Source organism: Drosophila montana, unplaced genomic scaffold, assembly GCF_035044405.1.
Source record: "Drosophila montana isolate Dmon_TW-CO22-7 unplaced genomic scaffold, ASM3504440v1 contig_3848_1, whole genome shotgun sequence".
Classification (NCBI taxonomy): domain Eukaryota; kingdom Metazoa; phylum Arthropoda; class Insecta; order Diptera; family Drosophilidae; genus Drosophila; species Drosophila montana.
This window is the reverse complement of record NW_026998720.1, coordinates 3,519,152-3,539,993: the sequence shown is the minus strand read 5'-3', so window position 1 is coordinate 3,539,993 and position 20,842 is coordinate 3,519,152. Positions and strand designations below refer to the sequence as shown.

Genomic DNA, 20,842 nt, shown 5'->3' with positions numbered 1-20,842 from the left:
ATAATTAATTTGCGCTCTTTTTTATGAGTTTATTTGACCAACTTTTTTGGATTTTTTGTGAATTTCACAAATTTGTCGTTACATTTCCGTGTATATATTAAGTTTGTGCGATTTTTGCTACGTGCCGCAGTTCCCGCAATATATTTATATAAGCCTTAAAATACTTTTTATTTGGCGACCTTATTTCGCACATTTATTTATATGAGACTATAAACATTATAATGATCATTCGCTAGCAATTAATTTGGCATATTAGTTTTGCGACAGCTCACGAGTTTTTCTTGGCAGCTGCAGTTACTAAGTCAGCTGGTATTTGAGTGTATTTTATATATAGTACAAATATTTTCGTCAGAATTGGCAGCGCAACGTGTGTTTTGCGTGAGGTCAGTGCACTCTAAACTGTCTAATAAATGTACGCATATAAATTAAATGTATATATATACTATCATGCCTTAATGACAGCGCACACATTTGCAATTTGTCATGTGAACTATAATTTCTTTGTCTTCTTTTTTGTGGGCCAATTGATAAGAAATTGGGCATACGTATTTGTTTGTTTAGTTTTCCTTGAGGCACTTTCTAATAAACATGTTCACATATTCCATTTTATGCAAAATTCCGTTTCGAGGCGACTAATTCAACCGACGAATCCGCTCGGTTCATTCACTTTCCATTGAACTTTCCGACTTGCTAATTGCCTTTAACATGCGCTTCGAAGATGATCGAAAAAACATTGCTTATTTTCTTTTTATATTTTCCCTTTGTTTGTCAGCAACTCGAATGGTGCCAAGGCATTGTCTTGTTATTATCTAATTACTTGATGTCATGTCTGCCAGGTTCTGGTTATCTTAAGCCACTAAGTACAGTCCACTTGTCCACTTGAGTGGTGCAGTCCACTGCCTGGCATCGGCAAGAAGCAAGCATGTGTGTGTGTGTGTGGTTGTGTATGGGGTAAAAGTGAAAGGGTCTTAAATAAATTTCTGCCTGTCGTAACTCACAAACCTATGCTTGTACTTTGTATTCCCCCCGATAATATTTCAAAATTTCTACCTATGCCTGCGGCTTATTCCTCGAACATATTTCGAAAAAATATATTTTCATACATGCAAAAGTTGAATATGCAAAATCTAGGGAGTAAATCTTATTCATAAAATTACATTTTAATCGGTTTACTTTATACAAATAGGTTTAGTTCTGGAAAAGTTATGCGAGTTGAAAGCGTAAGAGGGTCGTTCTTTGTTTTTTGGAATAAGTTTACAAACCAGAATTTTGGTAATTTTTGACAAGATAATAAATAATACAGACACCCTCTGAATTTGTTTATATTTTGAATACTATATTTAATTGTGATTATGAGCATAATTTGTATATTCCAAAACAAAACATTTTATTTAATTTTTTCGGAAATAAACAGAAGCTAAAATTTGAGAAAATTTGCTTTTTTTTAAACATATACATTAAATGTATAATTAATCTAGACGACAATTTGTGTTAAATATGAAAATTTGTTTAGTTTTGGCAAATTTATGGAGGTCTAAAGTCTAGAAGGAATATTTACTAGGGCTTTGTGCGCGAAACTTTTCGTCTTGGAACTGTGCATAGTCTGTCTTTCGGTTGCAGACAGAACATATGTCAGAACCAGAACCAATCTATATAATATAGCTGCTATAGGAATGATCGGTCGAAAATAGGTTATTGTTTGAAAAACTTGTTTGCTTATAAAGATGTCTTGACAAAACCCGGTATTTACGAGAAATAATGTGCTGCTTAGATGTGAGCCAAATCTTATCAAGATCTTACTACTGTATTATTGAGCACTTTGGGAAGAATCGGTTACAAAATTGTTGTATGCAAAAATATTTAGTTTTCCAAGATATTAAGTTTAAGCATAGTATTAACGAGCTTCACAATTCTTACGTATCTGCACAGCCATAAGGCAACTGTCCTTTAGGGTATTAAATCTTCGTCGTCACACAGATATCCCCACTTTCTCGTTTCATATAGAATTTTTAAAAATATTTATGAACTGTTCGAATTCAATTCAAAGTCGATTTATACTAATTTTTTTTTTTGGAAAAGTTTTGGGCTGGTCGCGTGCTTTGGCGCAGCTGCCGTGAACTTTGCCACCTTCGCCTTGCCAGCGAATTTTAGCGAATGTTTTGCTCAATTGAAAAATTAAGCGCTGACCGCGTCAATTGAATCAAATCAAATAAAACGCAGCAAATCGCAACAATTGAAATGTACGCATTTCTGCCACCCAACAGCCCCGAACCTCCTCCGAGTATCTCTCCCTAGCTGTAGCCATGTAAATTTTTGCAAACCCAGTGTAACGACGTCAAGAGTGGTCTACGTGATCCGATACAGATCTAGCTTTTCCACTTTGCATATTCGTGTACTTATGCAGTTGAATTCCATTTGCAGGAATAATGAAAAGCGCAAGGAAAAGTCACGAGATGCGGCGCGTTGTCGTCGCTCTAAGGAGACCGAAATATTTATGGAACTTTCTCAGGCATTGCCGCTGAAGCCCGACGATGTCAATCAGCTGGACAAGGCATCAGTGATGCGCATTACAATTGCCTATCTGAAAATTCGCCAGATGCTTGAGTTTGGTAGGTTTTTATTAGCATATGCCCCATTATTATATTTATTTTATATGCATCTATATACATATATCTTCTTATAGTACCCAATATACGTGAGCTCATTGACATGGCCGACGGGGATGCGACTGCGACACCGGTCGAGCCCAAGGTGGAAAATGATAGCGAGGATTGGCTTAAGTCCGCCGAGGCCAGTCAACTATTGAAACAGACAATGGATGGCTTTTTGTTGGTGCTATCCAATGAGGGCGACGTCACCTATGTCTCGGATAACATAATAGATTATCTGGGCATAACAAAGGTGCCTAAAAAATATAATATATTTGTCTTGATACAGCTATTAATATTTATGTTTACTTCAGATTGATACACTGGGCCAACAGATCTGGGAGTACACGCATCAGTGCGATCATGCCGAGATCAAGGAGGCGCTTAATCTTAAACGCAATGGCATTGCCGACAAGATCAAGGATGAGCAGCTAATCGAATCGGGCGTTAGCACACATCATCGCGATCTGTTCGTGCGCATGAAATGCACCCTAACCAGAAGCGGGCGCAGCATCAATATCAAGAGCGCCTCCTATAAGGTGCGAATTTAAACTAAACATCTTTATGTTTGCCTTTTGCTTAAAATATATTTTCCATCCCGCATCCAGGTTATACACATCACCGGACATTTGCGCGTCAATAGCAAAGACGAGCGTGTGCTCATTGCCATTGGTCGACCCATTCCGCATCCCTCGAACATTGAAATACCGCTGGGCACCAGCACATTTCTGACCAAGCACAGCCTGGACATGAAGTTTACCTATGTGGATGACAAGTGAGCCCAATTGCATAGATCATATAAAGCTATGGTAGCTAATATCCTTTCTGTTTTGCTCTTTCAGAATGCTCGCACTGCTTGGCTATCTGCCTGGCGATCTTCTCGAGACTTCGCTCTTCGATTGCCAGCATGGCGCTGACTCGGAGCGTCTGATGGCCACCTTTAAGAGCGGTAAGTGCGCGACTAGGGAAATTTGTATGTCGCTTGTTCATTAAAACTAACTGCAGCTAACTAATGTTAAACTAATTACTTTAATGTACAAATTAAAACGCGTTCTCGTCGTTAGTTTGTGCCGCGTAGCGTAAACGTACGGGCGGACTCGCACTCTGACTCTTCCTCCGACTGACGGCGGAGTCCTGTTAATGTCCTTGCACATCAAAACAAAGTTGTCACTCGTTGGCTTCTTATACTCTAGCAGCGGGTATTTCAATTATGTTACGTTGACAATATATTGACAATATATGAAATATGCCTGATCGACATCAACAGCCGAGTCGATAAAGCCATGTCCGATAGCCTTTCAGTTGGAAACTTTCCATAGATCCGTCTTTTTATTATGAGCAGTATGTACATATATCGTAGTCCGCCGAATCGAATCACTATATAATATTGTTGCCATAGAAAATTAAAGTTATTTTTCGAACCACTTTTTTGTTTTCTAAGATATTTTAGCCAAACTTATATTTACTAGTTTGACTAGGCTCCTTATTTGCCCGGAACATTCTATTAGCATATTATATAGCTAGCATAGGGATGATTGGTCTAGCATTAAGTTTTTGTATTTAAAAAACCTTCTTGTTTTTTACATCTTCAAACAAAATCTTTTAGTACCATGTTGTAGTATGTTTCTATGATATCACAGAATCTTATTAGCGTCGGATAACTATATCATTTAATATCATTGATATAAGAACTATTTGTTTTTGCATAAAAAAACATATCAAAAATTTCAAGCTTTACCAGACAAAATTAACTAGCTTCGGTCTACAAATCATATAGCTCCCGTGAGAATTGTCGATCTGAAATAGATTTTCTTTATTTTTTTCTGATATCCTAAGCAAACTTGGGTTGCCCCTTTTCTGAATCTTCTGAGTTTCTGGAAGCATGAAAAGTGCATCAGTACATAGTACACAACTTGGCTTAGCCCAATCAAACTCATTAAAACGAACAGTTAAAGATCCAGAATATGAGCTAAATCTTCTCCATGTTAGACCACTTAATCATATAGCTGCTGTAGGCACAGTACGTCAAAACAAGTATATATACATGTTCTATATTCCTGCAAGGGTATTCAATCTTTGGCACTTTGCTTGCTTTTTTTCACATCACTTCCTGTCACGCCCTTTCCTGCCGTGTCCTGCTGTGTTCTGCACGTCCCGTCCCGTCTCGTTCCGTCCACCAGTTGCCGTCGCTTGCTTATTGCATTTAATTAGTTGTAGCAAACCGTTGGCCAACTCCATCATCCGGCTTCTGCGTGTCCTGGCATAAAGTCCATTGTCCATTGTCGTTGCCAGGCTTTGCTTTAATTTCACTTTAGTTGCTAATTAGCTTTAGCGAAACTAAATAAATAAATTGTTTCGGACAGCTTGGCTGTCTTTCTAGGCGGCTTCTGCTTGAGCGCCCAAAAGTTTGGCTGCTCTCAACTTTATTTTATTTTTTATGTTGCTTGACGCATTCTCGTCAAATTTGGTTTATTAGTTTACAAATATGATTGAAGCTAATTAGTTGGTCTGCCGTGCTTTCTTAGTTCGCTAAAAGCTGTATATATGCTAATCTTATCAGTTTGTTTCGTATAACGACAATTGCGTTCAGTTTTAAGAAATATACAATTGATTTAACATTCATTTAATTGAAAATAAATAGAAAGCAAATACAATCGGAATAACTGTTTATTTAAATTATATTATATTCAACAAGCTGATTGCCTGGCTAATTATAAAGTCATTTATTATTATTATTTATATATAAAGTTATCTTTTCCACAACTTAATCAGCCATTTCTTGATTTATAATACAAGTGTGCACATTTGAATCAGCGTTTGCTTAGTTTTTCAAAAAATATTCAAACGGTTCAGTTATTTAACTGAATTTATAACTTACTTTTAACGATTAGGCTTTTGTGCTCAGCTAATAAGTTTCCCATTAATCCACATGACCTACAAAACAAAAAAGATTGTTTAATTATAATAGGAAAAACCAAATTATAATTCATTTATCTGGCAGTTATCAGGTTCATATTAAGTATTCAAAAAGATTTATAGCATACATCCTTATCTTTTGTTGTCTGATTGCTTCAACAACTTATTCAGTTTAATAACCCTTATATGGCTTTATTACCAATGAGATAATTTTTTGATATATCCAGCGTCTGTGACAGTTTGGGATATTCATTTATCAAGTTTTGTTTCCGATAATAAATAAAACATTTTTTATCGTTTGATAAGCTTAAGCTGCAAACAAGATTTTTAGAAAGATTTATGTATTATATCTTCCTTCTTTATAGAAAGTAATGCCTATTCCACTTTTAAATATATTCAAATTAATCGAAAGTATTTTGGAGAGATATTAAACTGCATCGATGGCTATCACCAACTATAGTTGTGGATTTTTAGTTCGGACGTTAATTACATATTTTTATTAATTACTTTAGAAAGGTCTAATTTATATCGATTATTATCGATCATTGTGCTCTCATACCTTCCCCCTCAAGCAGTGCCGCAAGCAGTGCAGCTTAACTGCTTACCTCAACAGTGTATTCTAAAAGTGATGGCTCTCTTTTTAGTAAGACTTGAGTACAAAAGATATGGCTATTTGAAGAAGCGTCAGCTTTAGTCATCAGTCGCCGCCTGGACCAACTTTAGACACCAAACATTTTGGGTCTCTGTTGTCGTTTAAGCACTTTACTAATTTTTGTCTTCAAGGAAGGATAAATTCCTGCTCTTGCCCCATCGGCAAGTTTCAGCCATTGTTTGCTTATTTGTTGCGTTTAATGGCCGCGTCATGTCGTCTACATTGACCAAATAATGTTTTTGGTATGTTGCTGCCGCTGCCGCTGCACTTAAAATGCCAACGCTGGGCAATAAAAGATCTGCTGCTGACCATTGTTGGTGCATTGTACCCAAGAAAGCGGGCGCATCCTGGTTGAAGAAAAAGGCAAACAAAAAGTTATAATGCTCTAGTCCAAAGTGTCCGACTAGCAGATAGCCTGTAAGCAGCGGCGAGTTGCCGTCACAAGAATCTAAAGGCACACACTTTGCGCGCCGGTTGAGCCTCTGCCTCCCTTACTATGGGAATATATACTGTACTTGTACTGTACTTGGGTACGTATTGATCGATCTTTATGAAATTTTCAGGCCATATATATGGCACACAAATATGTACCATAATCCAAGAATTTATCTCCAAAGAAATGCGATTCTCATCTTCAAAATGAGCAATATTCTTGAGCTGTGCTAGTTATCAAATTTAGTGTATCTGGCTCTCATATTCTTTTGAGTTGTGGTATTTTTGTCAATTATATGAAAATGGGAAGAGATGTCGAAAAAAAAGGACTCATTCTGTGTAATATATAAGAGAATAAATTTCCACATTCAAGTCTCTAGCTTTTGTAGTTTTAGACTTGGCTTGTTTCGCTCCTCCGGGTTAAGAATATGTGTATATGGGATGCGAGATGCTTCTTTTTGCCAGTTACAAATATTTTCAAAATGCCATGATACCCTTTAGTCTATCCATTTTCAATGGTTACAGGGTACATCGAAAAAAAAAGAAGCAAAGGAATTGTCACTGTACTACAATTGGAATTATTATTGGCTGCAATGACTTTGGCTTCTTGGCGGCAGACACGTTCTGTGCGAAATGACTTTCGGTTTTATGATGCGACATGCATTCGAGCTTGGACACACAACTGGACCCGTTGCTCAGGAATGCAGCTCCAGCTGCTCCGCATCCGGCTCGGCGTGCATATCGCATATCGTTAGCAAAAGTTGCCAGCGAGAGCTGTAAAAATGTCTTTGAAACTCGTAAAAGTATTTCATACATTTTTGTTTGTTTTTTTTTTCTTCTTCTATTTTTTTTTTTATTAAGTCTCTCCGCATTCTCATAGTTAGCCACGTTAGCTTGTTGGCTAAGCAGCTGCCACGCCCACCCACACATTATGAAGTTTTCTATTTGGTTTTTAGTTATGTCAGTTGAAAGCTCACTCGACATATTATTGTTTATGAGCGCTGTCCATTTTTATGTCCATTTGATTTTCATAAAGTTGACATGCTTATGATCATATGCGGAGTGCGTGGCTCGAACTCCCAATCGAGTGAGAGGGGTCGGGGCCCCGAAGCCGGGGCATTACTCGCTCTGGCTTAAAGCACTTGCGCCCTGTGACAAACAGTTCAATAAAATACAAAATGTGCGGAAAATCGCAAATGTCATGGCGAGGGCGAGCATTTGGAAATCTCGAAAACGTTTTCCACGTTTAGCTGTTACTGCGACTGCTGCTGCTGCTGCTGCTACTGCTGCTGATGTGCATTGAAATGGAAATGCGAAATGGTTTCAACGAGCGAAAAAGAAAAACTGCGAGCATTTCCATGCTGCAAATAAAGACGACAATTTGGCCTCGAGGCGAAAAATTATGAAAAGCAGCAGTAGCAGCAGCAGCAAAGAAAATGTGAACAGCATTTTCCGACGCAAAAGTAAATTTAACGTGGCAGATAAATAAAAACCCGCCCAGATAAAGATAAAAGCAGCGCGCGTGGCAAATGTTGTAATAAATTTGCAACGAAAAACAATACCAACAAAATGTGGCGCTGGCAGATTTTGCCAACAGATCGACTGTTGCGTGAGCAAAACTTTATCTTACCAGCGCTGGTGGCAGTGGGTGTGGCAGCAGTAGCAGTAGCAGTCGGGTGCATTGCCGCGGCATTTGCCAAGGCGTTCAACTTTCAACTCTTGCAAAAGATGCTGCAGCTCTGCATTTGAGGGCGCCAATGACAGTTGATGCTGCTGCTGCTGTTGCTACTGCTGCAGTTACTGCAGCTACTGCTGCTGCATTTGTATACGTATGTGTTTATTTTTAGCACTTTTGACAGACACGTACGCAACAGCAGCGCCAAATGTTGCATGCTACTTGGGGCTTGCCTATGCCAAGAAGCAGCAGCAGCAGTAGCAGCAGCAACAGCTTTAAATGTTGCCCAAAACGGACAACATTTTGCATGGGGACCCTTCAGACCCTTCTCTATGCTCACCCTATGCAGCTTGCCCCAAACCCCAGCCCCCTCCGTTTACTGCCGCATTTTCAAGTGCAACTTTTGAGTCTTCAGTTTATTTTTGGTAGTTCGCGAGCGGTTGGTTGTGTAATCAACATAACAAGCGACTTGGTAGTTTACGAGTCTGTTAATGCCTTTCACACACACACACACACACACACACCTACACCTACAGATACACACCAACACACAAACCCACACATCTAGACGCGCTTCCTGTCTAAAACGCCGTCATGTCTGCGCGGGCAAAACGCTTCCTGTCAAATTATGTCGATGGGAGATGACAGCGTGAAGTCTTAAATACGATTTTATAAATGCACGATTATTATTGCTTGAAAACTAATTCTTCTTATAAGTACAGTGAAAACTGTCTTGGGTGAACAGCGACCATTGGTTAGTTTTTGTCCGCTTGACTAATAGAAGGGGAAATGTGTGTGACCTGATTCAATTTGATTTGAGAGAAAATCTCATCCAAAGAGGAATGTTGCCTTATAGGCGTGTCCGTTAAAAGAGTTAGAGAAAATGCTTTTCTGTTTTAAATTATGATCTTATTATGATCAACATTTGAGATTTTCATAAACTCCTTAAGGTATGCTATATAAAATTATTGAGAGCATTATCAGAATCGAAAATGAGAACATAATGCAGCCTGATCTAGATCTCATTTCTGTTTGAAAAGTAAATATGGATAAATTTTGACTCGTTGTGCGTTTTCGGTGCTCCTGAGTCCCGTTAACAGCACAAATCCATTTTGCTTACAAAAAGTTTGATCGAATTCTTAAGCTAGACCAGTCACGTATATCTTTGTAAACTTTGAACTTTCCTGATTCCTTTTTTTTACATTTTCTCACGCCTGCCTCTTGTCACGCGCCCATCTCTAATGCAGCTGTCATGTCGATGCACTCATCAGCTCTTGCTAGCACCCCGTGCCTGCCCCCTGCCACGTATTGTGGCATGCAATGCTGACGCCGCCTCAACCGCCCACAAAGTTTATTTATATATATTTTTGTTTCGTGGACTGGGTAGTTTTAGGGGGGGCGAGGCGCGTGGGAGTTGCGCTTGGCCGCCAGTTTATGTTAATGCACTTAAAATTTCGGGGCGAACGCGACAAGAGTGGGCGTGGCAATGCGCTGATGGGCGGCGCTGCAGTTGCTGATGCGTCGCCGCATTTTATTACATGCATAATTTCGCCGTGGGATCGAGCTGCCAGACCAGACCAGACCCGACCCAACCAGACCAGACCAGACCGGCGCGTCCTGGGCCGACTGCAGCTTGGGCTCACGCTGCTACTCTCTTATTTATTTTGCTGGCTGTGTCTGGTTTGTCTGCGCCATGAAAAGCGCCAACTAATGCCGTCAAAACTAATGGTCCAATTCGAGTGGCTCGACGATGGGGGGCTGCCAGTGTTGTCCTTCGCCTTGGCTTGACTGCTGCTGCTGCTGGTGCTGCTGCTGATGATGATGACGTCGCCGGCGTCGTTTCTAATCCTTGCTCGTGTGGATTGTAAAATTTACCAGTTAATTTTAGCCAAGTTGCCACACGCTTGCATTTGACAAATTAAAATTGCATGAGCGGAAATGCGGCTTAAAGTTTCACCGGATGCGCTGGCGCAACTGTGCGGCATTTCCTTTGAGAGCTACCACAAATAAATTACTTTCCAGCTGAGTGCAGCAGCCTCGGCTTTGGCAGCCACAAGTTCAAGGCTAATAGAAAACCATCAAATGCTTCCATTTACTACCAGCTTTTCTTTTTTATTTTATTTTTTTATGAGCCTCGCTTTCAAAATCCTTTTGACACCATTTGTCCAGCCAATCGCTAGCCAAAAAATGCGCATTCATTTTGATGAAGGGCCACTCCACACCCCTCTCTCTGTTCGAACACTTCCTTCCCCTTCCCCTCTATTTGTTCCGTCAGATGTCAGTTTCCATTTCAGCCAAATCAAATAGTTGTCTGTCTTATGCGGTCAATCAGTTACGCCAGTCGTAAATCCCAAAAATAAGACATTCGTCTGCTGGGATTCGATAAAAGTCAAATACTGCATGGTTTCTTTTAGTTTAATAATAATTTTGGTTAAGAGTTTATTCATTGTTCGCTGTGGTCAGTCGTTTTTATTGGGGTAGTTTCATGAGTTATGCACAGTTTATGATAAATGTTACATAAACTGCTTAAGATATTGTTCCTTAGACAGCTGTAAGTAGACAAATACTTAACTATAAGTTAATCATAAAATTGATATGAGAATGAAAAGATCTAAATGATCTAGGGGTATTTAATATGGAAATGTTCCTAACTTTAATATTATTTTAAAGTAAAGCTAAGCCTGTTTTGCCCAAATCAATAATATATCGATTTTCAAGTAAATGTTCAGACAAGACGCGTAACTCAGAGTTTACTTTAAATGTAGCACAAGTTTGTACAGAATAAAAGTTTTGTTAATTATAATAGTTTTGTGACAAATCGATACATATATATATCGATTAAAATCGATTGATGAATATAGCTTTCTTTTTTTTTTTAGCTTTATTGATGTTTTTTATAATATCCTACCCTGTGTTTCTCAAATATATATCGATAGTTTTTAGATAAGTCCTGTATTTTAGAGTTTTCTTTATATGTAGAACAAGTTTATACAGAATTCAAATTTTGATAACTAAAACCGTCTTTTGAAAAATCGATATATATCGTTAAAAAACCTAATATTTGCAATAATATTTTAATTTTTGGCACAATCGTGTCTTGACACTCCGATGCATAGTATATCCTCGAGTCGAGCACTTTTTAGCTCTCATTTGACATTTAATGAGATCCTGCTAGTCGGTTTGATGTGTTTTAAGAATCGTGCGGCTTATGACCCCCAAGGTTTCGCACAGCTCAAGTTTTATTTTCGGCTTAGTGCATTTTACAACATTTCCTATTATTTTAGGTTGTCGGAATAGTTGTTGCCAGCAGTTATTTATGCTATTTCCAAATGGTGTGTTATAAATGGTGCTACATTTTGAGCTGCCTCAAAGTAATTTGGCTAATGTTAATGAATTTACGTCTGCCTTTCAGGAGCAGCACAAAGCGCGCGTCTTATCTGTTAACCTGTTGATTTATAGGGGCGGGGCCCAGTCTCTGGGCGCCCTGTTTTGGCCCGGAGTCGAAATGCCAGCCAGCCAGCCAGCATTCACTTCATTTCGCTAGTGTTTATTAAATATGCCGGCAATTTCCTGGCATTTGTTGGCATTTGCGTTTCGCTACGTGGGGCAAATGTTAATGGTGGCCTGCCACACAGCTACAGCGCCTTGAGTTATGCACCACTTTTCGGTTGCATCCTCCAAAACGTGGCGCAGCAGCGCATTTGCGCAGTTTATTTCATTAAGTTCATAAAAAAGAAACAACAAAAATGAGGCGCTGGCTTGACTTGAGGGCAACAGTTTGCACTTGGCAAGTGGAAAAGCTTGTTGTTGCCCGCAATTCTCCAGTGCTTTGTATACCCTGTAGCTATTAGGCGGTGTAATATAGCTGTGAACATGTTTTCAGCAGGCAGCAGACGTTAAAATCGGGCCCATTAATAAGGTTAGCTGAAATAGCAATATCCAACTATCTGTCTGTTTGCGTGAGGGCTTCGTTTTTAGAACCAGATAGCTAGGGATAAGGCTAAGGTTTTTACAAAATCGATAAATATCGATTATTAAACTCCTTTTGAACGCATATTTAGGATATTGTTAGGATAATCCATATTGTAGATAGGTTCTTCTTTGGTAGACGGTTCCTTTTTATTTTAGATTTTTAATAACTGCCCACAATCCCCAATAATCGATCTTTAAACACTTTTTAAGGCACTGTATTGAAAAGCTAGAGGCACGAAATGTAGTATGTGATTTCTCGTTAAGCCAACGCCTATGAATTTAAATTAAGTGTTATGTTTTAAAAGCTTTCCTATAAATCGATAAATATCGATATCAGACTCCAATTTATTTTTAGGTATATCTAGGGTTTTAGAGGAGTAAGGTACATTAGCGACAAAATTTGTTAGTAGGTTTTCGCATGGAATACGCGGTTAAATTAGACTTCTTGGTACCCACCTTCAGTTGGCTCCTTTAACAACTTATCGATATTCATTAAAGTTTAAGACGCCATGAGCTGTTTTTTTTTAGTTAAATGCCATGTTTGGGCCTTGCAAATTGTAGGGCAATCGAAAAAAGTATAAGCAATTTATTTAAAAATGCATTTTTGATGAAAGAGAAATCTTAGGGGAATTAGCAAGAAGAGCTTGTTGCATACACATTTGGGCGTGTGAGTTCAATTTGAAAGCTGCTAACAGGGTATAGCCTAGTCAGTCACTTGTGACTGGCATACTCCAACTTTATGTTGGTTTCCTTTCCTTTGGTTTACCTTTACAGCTCTATTTACAGCTGCACTAGCTGCTTAATCCTTGGCTGGGCAAATATTTCATTTCATTTCATTTCGTTTAGTTGCATCTATTTGTGCGGGCAGTGACTTATGATGATGAATGTAAATGGCAAGTGCCCGGGCAGCCCCCAATTCGTATTAATCCTGCCTCACTACCCCCCTCAACTGTCGGCCTTTGCACTTTGGCAATTTTTATATGCTTTAAAGAAAAAATAAAAGCAAGGCTCACTGTTGAGCGCTGTACGTGCTTTTGGCCATTGTCACGTCAGAATTGCATTGCGTTGCATTGTCCGCCCTCGGCCTCGTCTCGTTTATGCAGCTAACAAATGTGGCAAGAGCAACCCGTCAGCCCGTCGCCCGCTGCCCCTTTGGCATTTAAAATTAAATAACCATTCAATTGAACTGCAAGACAGAAACGTTGACTGCATTCGGCCCTCTAAATGCGTTAATAACATTTAATGTGCGTGCACTGCATGCCATGCCAGACACCCCTCTCCGCACCTCAGCCTCAACTAAACCCCACTAATGTAATTTGGTTAAGTTAATTTCGATTCTTGTGCGCTTTTATGGCAGTTGCCAACTGGCTGGCTAATTGAGTTTATCGCTGGGCAAGCGTTCAATGGCCGCTCTACGATGCTTTATCCTGGCTATAGTTTAGATATATGCAGTTGCACCTCTTAACGATGCAGGCGCCTTGCATCACTATCAGATTTGCTTGTGCTCCTCCGCCTCCTGCAAGTTCGCGGCTTTTGCTATCAGCGTCTTTGCATACTTTTCTGCTCTCAGTCAGTTGAAACTTTGCCGTTTTGCAAGTTTTTCGCAAGTCTTGCAGAAAATTATACAAAAGGCAAACGTGTTGTGTGAAGGATGGCAAGAGTGTAGGAAGGGGGGAGGGGGTACTGTACTGGGTAGGTGTGATTCCAGGGGTGTGTAGTGCTGCATGCAAATATGCATTTGATTACACGCCAAAAACTTGCAGCCAAACAAAGGCAATGCCCAAAGTTGTGACAATAGCTGCGAACAGTGGAGCAAATGCGATAAAACTTTAAAGCAAGATAATTTGTTTTTAATTTATTAATTATTTGTATATATATATTGATATATATTTTTATATATATTTGTATTTATTTTTATATATAGGTTTAAAAATATAATATGAATATTTCCATACATTTTGTATACGTTATTTTAAACGTATTTTTATATATTTTGGTATAGATTTGTAAATTTTTTTTTTATATATAAGTATTTTTATAATAACTTCATAATAATAATTTTATTTCATTTATTGTCAATTTAATTGTATTTTATTAGGGTACATTTTTAGTAAAGGGTCTTCTGGTAAAATATGTAACTTTCGACTTTGTTGGGAAGGGTTTGAACCGCGCATTTTATCGACCTTAGCCCACAGATTAAAATGTTTTATTATTATGATTTCCACTCTACTATTCTTTTTCTAAATTTATTTATTCAAATCAACAACTGTCAAGTTGAAAATATAAAAGGAATACATTATTTTGTTGTTATGAACATTCTCGGCTAGCACATTCTTAGCGGCATTTCAGAATACATTCTTTTATACATATGTAGTTTCTTGCTTTGGACAACGACTAAGTCAATCTCATAAAATCATAAAATGTTATAGAAACCTGACAGATATACTTAATACTTTATTGTATCGAAACACTTTATTGTTGCTAGAAAAAATTTGAGTAAAATTCGGCTTCTATACATATAACTTATTTGATGAAAGATTTTATGATCGATATTTTATTTTTTTTTAATCGGTAATTCATTAATCTTTGGCAAGTCAAAAAGATTTGACAGTCCTGTTATATTTCTCTAACGTTTATTAAGTAATTGCACCACTGTGCGCCGTCGCTAGAGCCGCCACCGCAGCCGCAGCCGCAGCGTGTGGAATGACTTTTTGCCGTCGCTAGCGGGCGGCATTTAAGACGACAGCCAAGCAAAGTAAATTTGTGTGTTTATTTGCAAACCCCGCGGCGTGCGGATCTCTCTCTCTGTGGCTCAACTTTGCACATTTTGCAGTGCCAAAACTAAAGCAGTTACAGCAGAGGGTTAGGGGATGGGACAGGGGCAGTGGGCGGTGCACAAAGATAGCGCCAAAAGACACAAAATGTCAATCGGCGAAGTGGAAAATTTTCATTAAATTAAAAAAGCGCACACTTTTCACACACACAGAGACAAACCGAAAATTGTCGACTAAAGAACAAACGCAACTGAAACGAGAAAAAAAAATGGAGAAAAAGAAAAAATGAGAGAGGGAGAAAACAAATGCCAATGAATGCGCAAAGTTTTATGTTTTTTGCTGCCGGGCGGAGATTTTCTTTATATTATTTTTTTGTGCATTTATTTTTTAGTTGAGCTTTCACTGTATTGGTGTGTGTGCGCGAGTGTGTGTGTGTTTGTGGGTATTGCTTTTGCCAGACAAAACGAATAAATGTGCTTAGGCAAGCGAAAAGGGTGCGACAAGTAAGCAAGAAATGCTGTCAAAAACGATGAGCCTTAAACTATGCAACAGTTTTTTTCACGCACAACCTCCGTCCCCCTATCGACACCTAATTGACCCGCACACACACACACACACACATACACATACAAACCCCTTTCAATCGCTTTACATTCAAGCAAAATGGTAATCTGCTCAGCCAAAGCAACAGCAGACCATTTGTCGCAGCGCTGAAAACCTTTTTGCCCACAATTTGTTTAACAAAAAGCCTTTTGACTCCGCCAAGCAGCAGGTCCTTGTCCCAATGAGGGCCGAGGGTCGCGGGGTAGCTACGACGTCTGCTGCTCAATCAATCAAAAGCGGCTTGTGGCTTTGGTCCTGGCTTTGATCTAGCGGCGTTAAACAAGTCGTGTAAACTGTCGAAATATTTGCGACACCCCAGCGAGTCCGTTCACCTCCCCTCCAACCACACGCCTCCCCCCCTCTTGCCCACACTTACGCCCGTTGCTGTGGGCGTTCATTGTCAAAAAGTTTGATTGCTTTAATGAGCTGTTGAGCTGTTGGGACATTGCGCATACGCAACGTTGTGCCAGCCAAATTATGTCAAAATTTATTTATTTTTTGATATGGTTGACGTGAGCTGCCATCAATATCAATTTCTCATTTTAGCTGCTTATCTTGTTTGTTCTCCTTTTAATACCCACTAGTCATGAAATGTATAAAGATAGGTTTTTTTATTCATGGGGCAAATGTATGTCATTATGAATGCTATATAAATATGAGTATAAATATTGTCTGCCCAGGCAACTCCGTGTATTTATCGATGAGTCTAAAGTCAAGTTTATTTAACATTTATCGATAACAAATCGGTTTCTAACTTACCGTATTCAAGTCTTCTGCATTATTTATTTATTAACGATAATTAATAAATTAAAATAGCTTGAAGCTTATTAAGTCTGTGTCTTCTTAAACCCTACAGAATTTAATTGTAGTTAAAGTTTATTTTATCAAATACCCATCATTGCCGTCACTACACAAATCGGTACAAATCGATTTCTTACCTAATTTTTTCAGCTAGACCTCGTAGGGCGTAAAAGCTTGTAATAATGCAATAACATGTATATGCATTTTAGGCTTATATTTACATATATTGATAACTCCGCCGATAGTATTAGATATCGATAATAATTTATTGTTAACCTCAATAATTAATAAAAATGACAGTAAGATTTTTATATGGAGTTATTTTCGAGTTGTGAAAACTTGATTGGAATTCGCCTAAGATTCGTTTATAAACAACTTTTCTAACCTCACATTTTGCGGTATACCTTGTTTTTTCAGTGCATATAAGAGTAAGAGATACCAAATTTGGTATATTTGTCCTCCTCTAATAAATGCAGCTGAAAAATTTATTTCAAGTTTTTCTAAGATAGCTCGATAAATATAGATTGCTAACCTCACTCGTATACTTCCTGCATTGCAAATATATCGACAAACAATCCCCATGCAACGTTCTACGTCCCACCTCCCGCTCAATCAACCTAGGGCTGCAGTCAATTGTGGTCCTGCCTTACAGGGTATTTGCTAGCGAGCACTGCCGTCATATTTACTTGATTCTCGGTTTGTTTATTTACTTTGGTTTCTTTTGGTCGGCGTTAATGTGCTTACATGAAAATCGTTTTAAATTGTTGTTTTTGGCGCTGTCCGCGCTCTGTCATTGTCAATTATTTTGTTTTCCGTTTCTTTTTTGCCTGTCCAAAAAAGCCGCCCGGAGCTGTTGGATTGGCCTGTCCTATGTGCCGGGACCCTGCCACAGCTTTAGCTGCCCCAATCGGCTGCCAACTCACCCACTGCTGCTGCTCCTGCTGCTGCAGCATGTTGCGTGTCAGCTGCGTTGCGTTTTCTTTTCTCTCGCCTTTTTTTCCGCGTCATTTTCTGAAATTGGCATTTAGTGTGCGACGAGCGGGATTTACACACGCACACACACACACACACACAGGCGCACAACCATCTTGATTGAGCTGCCTGCGTTTGGCTGTCTCGCAATGGTTTAGTTACACAATGGGTGCATTCACCTACGCGATGCCCCGCTGTGGATGCCACACGATGGCTTTGCCACTGACTGTGGCTCTGACGCTGGTTGTGGCTGTTTGTCTGACGCGTTTCCTGAACATGACATGGCCCCAATGTGTGCGCGCGTGTGTGTCTGTCTGTGTGAAAAGTGTTGCCAGTATCTGTTACTGCATCGCTGCATTTGTCTGTGCAACCGCTCACATTTCGTTTATTAAATGACAGCACGATATCTGCAAATGAAATTTTCCTTCAACGCATTTAGACGCTGACGTTGTCGTCCTCGCCACTGCCTTCAATTGCTGAAATTGACAGACAGACAGATAGATTGACATTTAAGCAACACTTTTGCATTGAACGCATTTAGACGCATCATAAAATTTTGTGTTGTGGCGCTTCGCTCTCCATTTTTTATGTGCCTCAGCACTTTGGCTCGAGTGCCGACAACTATTGCATACTTTTTGGCTTTCCAGCTGCCCATTATTCTCATTCACAAAAGTGGCACATATATATATATATGTATGTTTAGGTTTTGTATGTGTAGTGGCTGTAGAGCACAGGCATTTGCTTTATTTCTATTTATACGCAACTCACAAAATAGAAAAAGTTTTCAATGAATAAATTATAGAATTGTCCTTTTATTTTTTGCTTCTGTTGGCCTTTTGCATTATTTTCACAGTTTGAAAGCTTAATAATTTAAAACTTATATAAGGTAGGAATTTTAAATATATAAGAAGCTAACAGATTATCCCTGCACAGATCGAAATCAAACTAAACATACTTTCCTTTTTATAAAAAAAAAATAAAGACAGACTTTGATATGAAATCATCACAAAAAGCTATAAAAGAGCAAATTGAAAAAGAGTGGCGAGTGTAAATGAAAGATTGAGTTCAGGAGAGCAAGAGTTTGAGCCGAGATAAAGTTTGCTTGTAAGGTAGGCAAACCTTGTAAGCCTTACTTACATTCATGAGAACCGCATAGAAGGGAACTTTTTACAAGCTGTTAATGTAATTCGCAACTTAGCGGGGTGAATTTGTGAAATTAATATTAAATAAATAGAGTTAATAAATTGGAATAGTATAGTTCATTATAGAACTATGATAAAAGCGTCTAAATCAGTCTTTCTCAAAGTGCACTAACACGACCCCTTGTTTGAGCTTAAGGTCTATATGGGGGCGAATAACCTGCTCTGACGCACATCCGTCCCGAGTTGGGTTAAATATGATATATAAGTGACCTGTTGTGATCTCACACGTAATAAAAGACTATTTCTGTCTAAAAATCAATATGGTGACAGACCTCAAAGTCACAGCTGAACATTATTAAGTGCATATTGAAATATATATTTGAGTTATGAGTGGGACGCAGCCTTTTGCTGGGTCGTGCCTTGCGTGTCAGCTAACAGGACGATTGAAAATTAATAAATCAACACAAGTAATGGATTTTTTTTCCTGTAATGATGCAGCAGAGTCATCAAGCCGTCAGTAAATTATTAGCAGCAAGCTTCACGGTGCAAGTAAATAAGAAAAACACAAAAGAAGAAGTGGAAGCTGAAAACTAGCAAGAAATCTCTGTAGAAATCTTAAGCAAGTCCAATTAGACGTTTTGGCAAATGGGCAAATAAACATCACGGCAGAAAAAGAAACAGGACTAGGAACAGGACAAGAACACGACCGAACCAAACTAATTGTACAACATGAAGCAGCAAAAAAAAAGCAAAGAAACACCAGAGAATATTGCAGTAAAACTTTCCTCGCTATTTTTTCCCTCTACTTCATGCTACAATTGTTGCAAGTCAGTTGGCGCCGCTAATGAAAAACGGCAGCACCGGATGCGGGCGATACTTGGGCGGGGTCCCATTAAATTTTGCTTAATAAAGTTGCAGCTGGCGAGAAACAAAAAACAAGAAAAAATAGGAACCCAGGAAAAAAATGACCAAACATCAGCACTTCATTGTTTGCCTGGCGTCTACGAGGAGTGACTAGCTGTGACTGCGAGCGTGACTAACAGTGACTGGGAAGGCGCGGAGGTTGCTACGTGCCGAAACTTAACATTTCAGCGCTGATTGACGGCCCATGTAAGCAACAACAACAACAAGAGCGACTGACTGAAATTATAAAAACACAGCTGCTTACTGAAAAAAAACATTCACATGGGGCTTATTGAGCATAGTAGAAGCGCATATTGAAAATAAATAAGGCGATAAAATCAAGTTTTGACATTATAACCTAACAGTGCAATGTTAGCCAAACATAACGAAAATATCACATAACAACGTCAACATAATAGAGTACTCTTAAGATTTCAGAAGAGTTTTACACACTGTTAAAAGAATGGGCTTGAGGTAGAACATAATAAAGCTAACATAAAAGAGCCTTAACATACTGAACCTGTGTTAAATGCCTATTGGGAAAAGAGAGAGAATATAACCCTAACAGAAATTTAAATAAAAAATTGTGGAAGAAAGCAAGGCTTGTGCGCTCTAAATGTCCTGCTTACAATAAAACGTTAAGCAAAGTCTAACGTTAAGATAAGGCTGTCTTACAGTACAAAGTTAACGGAAGACGTAAGCATTCATTACATACTCTCTTTTTAGTTTAATACGGTAGAGGTAGAATGTTAACGTAACAGATCTTTTTATGCAACAGTATTACTATAACAGAGCTCTGTTAATCATAAGTACACGTTGATACTAATATTGTTTAAAAAGTCGACAATTTGTCTTACTTTTGCAGAAAAGTTTGTTATTAATAAAGTTAATATATTACTATAAAGAAACCCCTTACTGCACTTGTAATTGTGCTTGTCTCCATGGAGATGAGATTTGTTCTTTACTCTCACACTCTCGCCCTCTCTCTCTGCAAGAGATAGACTTTCATAGACGCGTTGATGATGTCTTTTCACGCTCAAATTGAGTTAATTAAAATTGTGGGTGCAGCTGAGATAGAAAAGAACCGACACCTACAATTTTAGACAGGTGCGTGCTATGCGCCGAGTGTCGTCGACAAAACCGAATTAATGAGCTGGGCGTTAGAAATGGTGTTGGCCAAAGGGAGGGGGTGGGGAGGGGGAGGGTGGTCGGTAGTTAGGGGTTCGTTAGAAAACTGGCAATGAATGAATGTAATGAAATTTAAATACACGTTTTGCCAGCATTGCGGACATTTTGGCTTATTTGAACGGGAAACGTTGGCGGCGGCCAAAATGATTAAGTTGCTGATTTCA

The 20,842-nt window shown here is 38.8% G+C and overlaps 1 protein-coding gene across 3 annotated transcripts in view; it reads left to right on the top strand.

The window, feature by feature from the left end:
- sima (similar) overlaps positions 1 to 20,842 on the top strand; it is a 105,357-nt gene that overhangs the window by 15,504 nt on the left and 69,011 nt on the right. For all 3 annotated transcript variants that reach the window (XM_064697042.1, XM_064697040.1, XM_064697039.1), the window contains exons 2-6: positions 2,422 to 2,609; positions 2,684 to 2,901; positions 2,963 to 3,187; positions 3,257 to 3,423; positions 3,491 to 3,597. In XM_064697042.1, the coding sequence (XP_064553112.1) occupies positions 2,422 to 2,609; positions 2,684 to 2,901; positions 2,963 to 3,187; positions 3,257 to 3,423; positions 3,491 to 3,597 (905 nt within the window). The remainder of the gene's footprint in view (positions 1 to 2,421; positions 2,610 to 2,683; positions 2,902 to 2,962; positions 3,188 to 3,256; positions 3,424 to 3,490; positions 3,598 to 20,842) is intronic.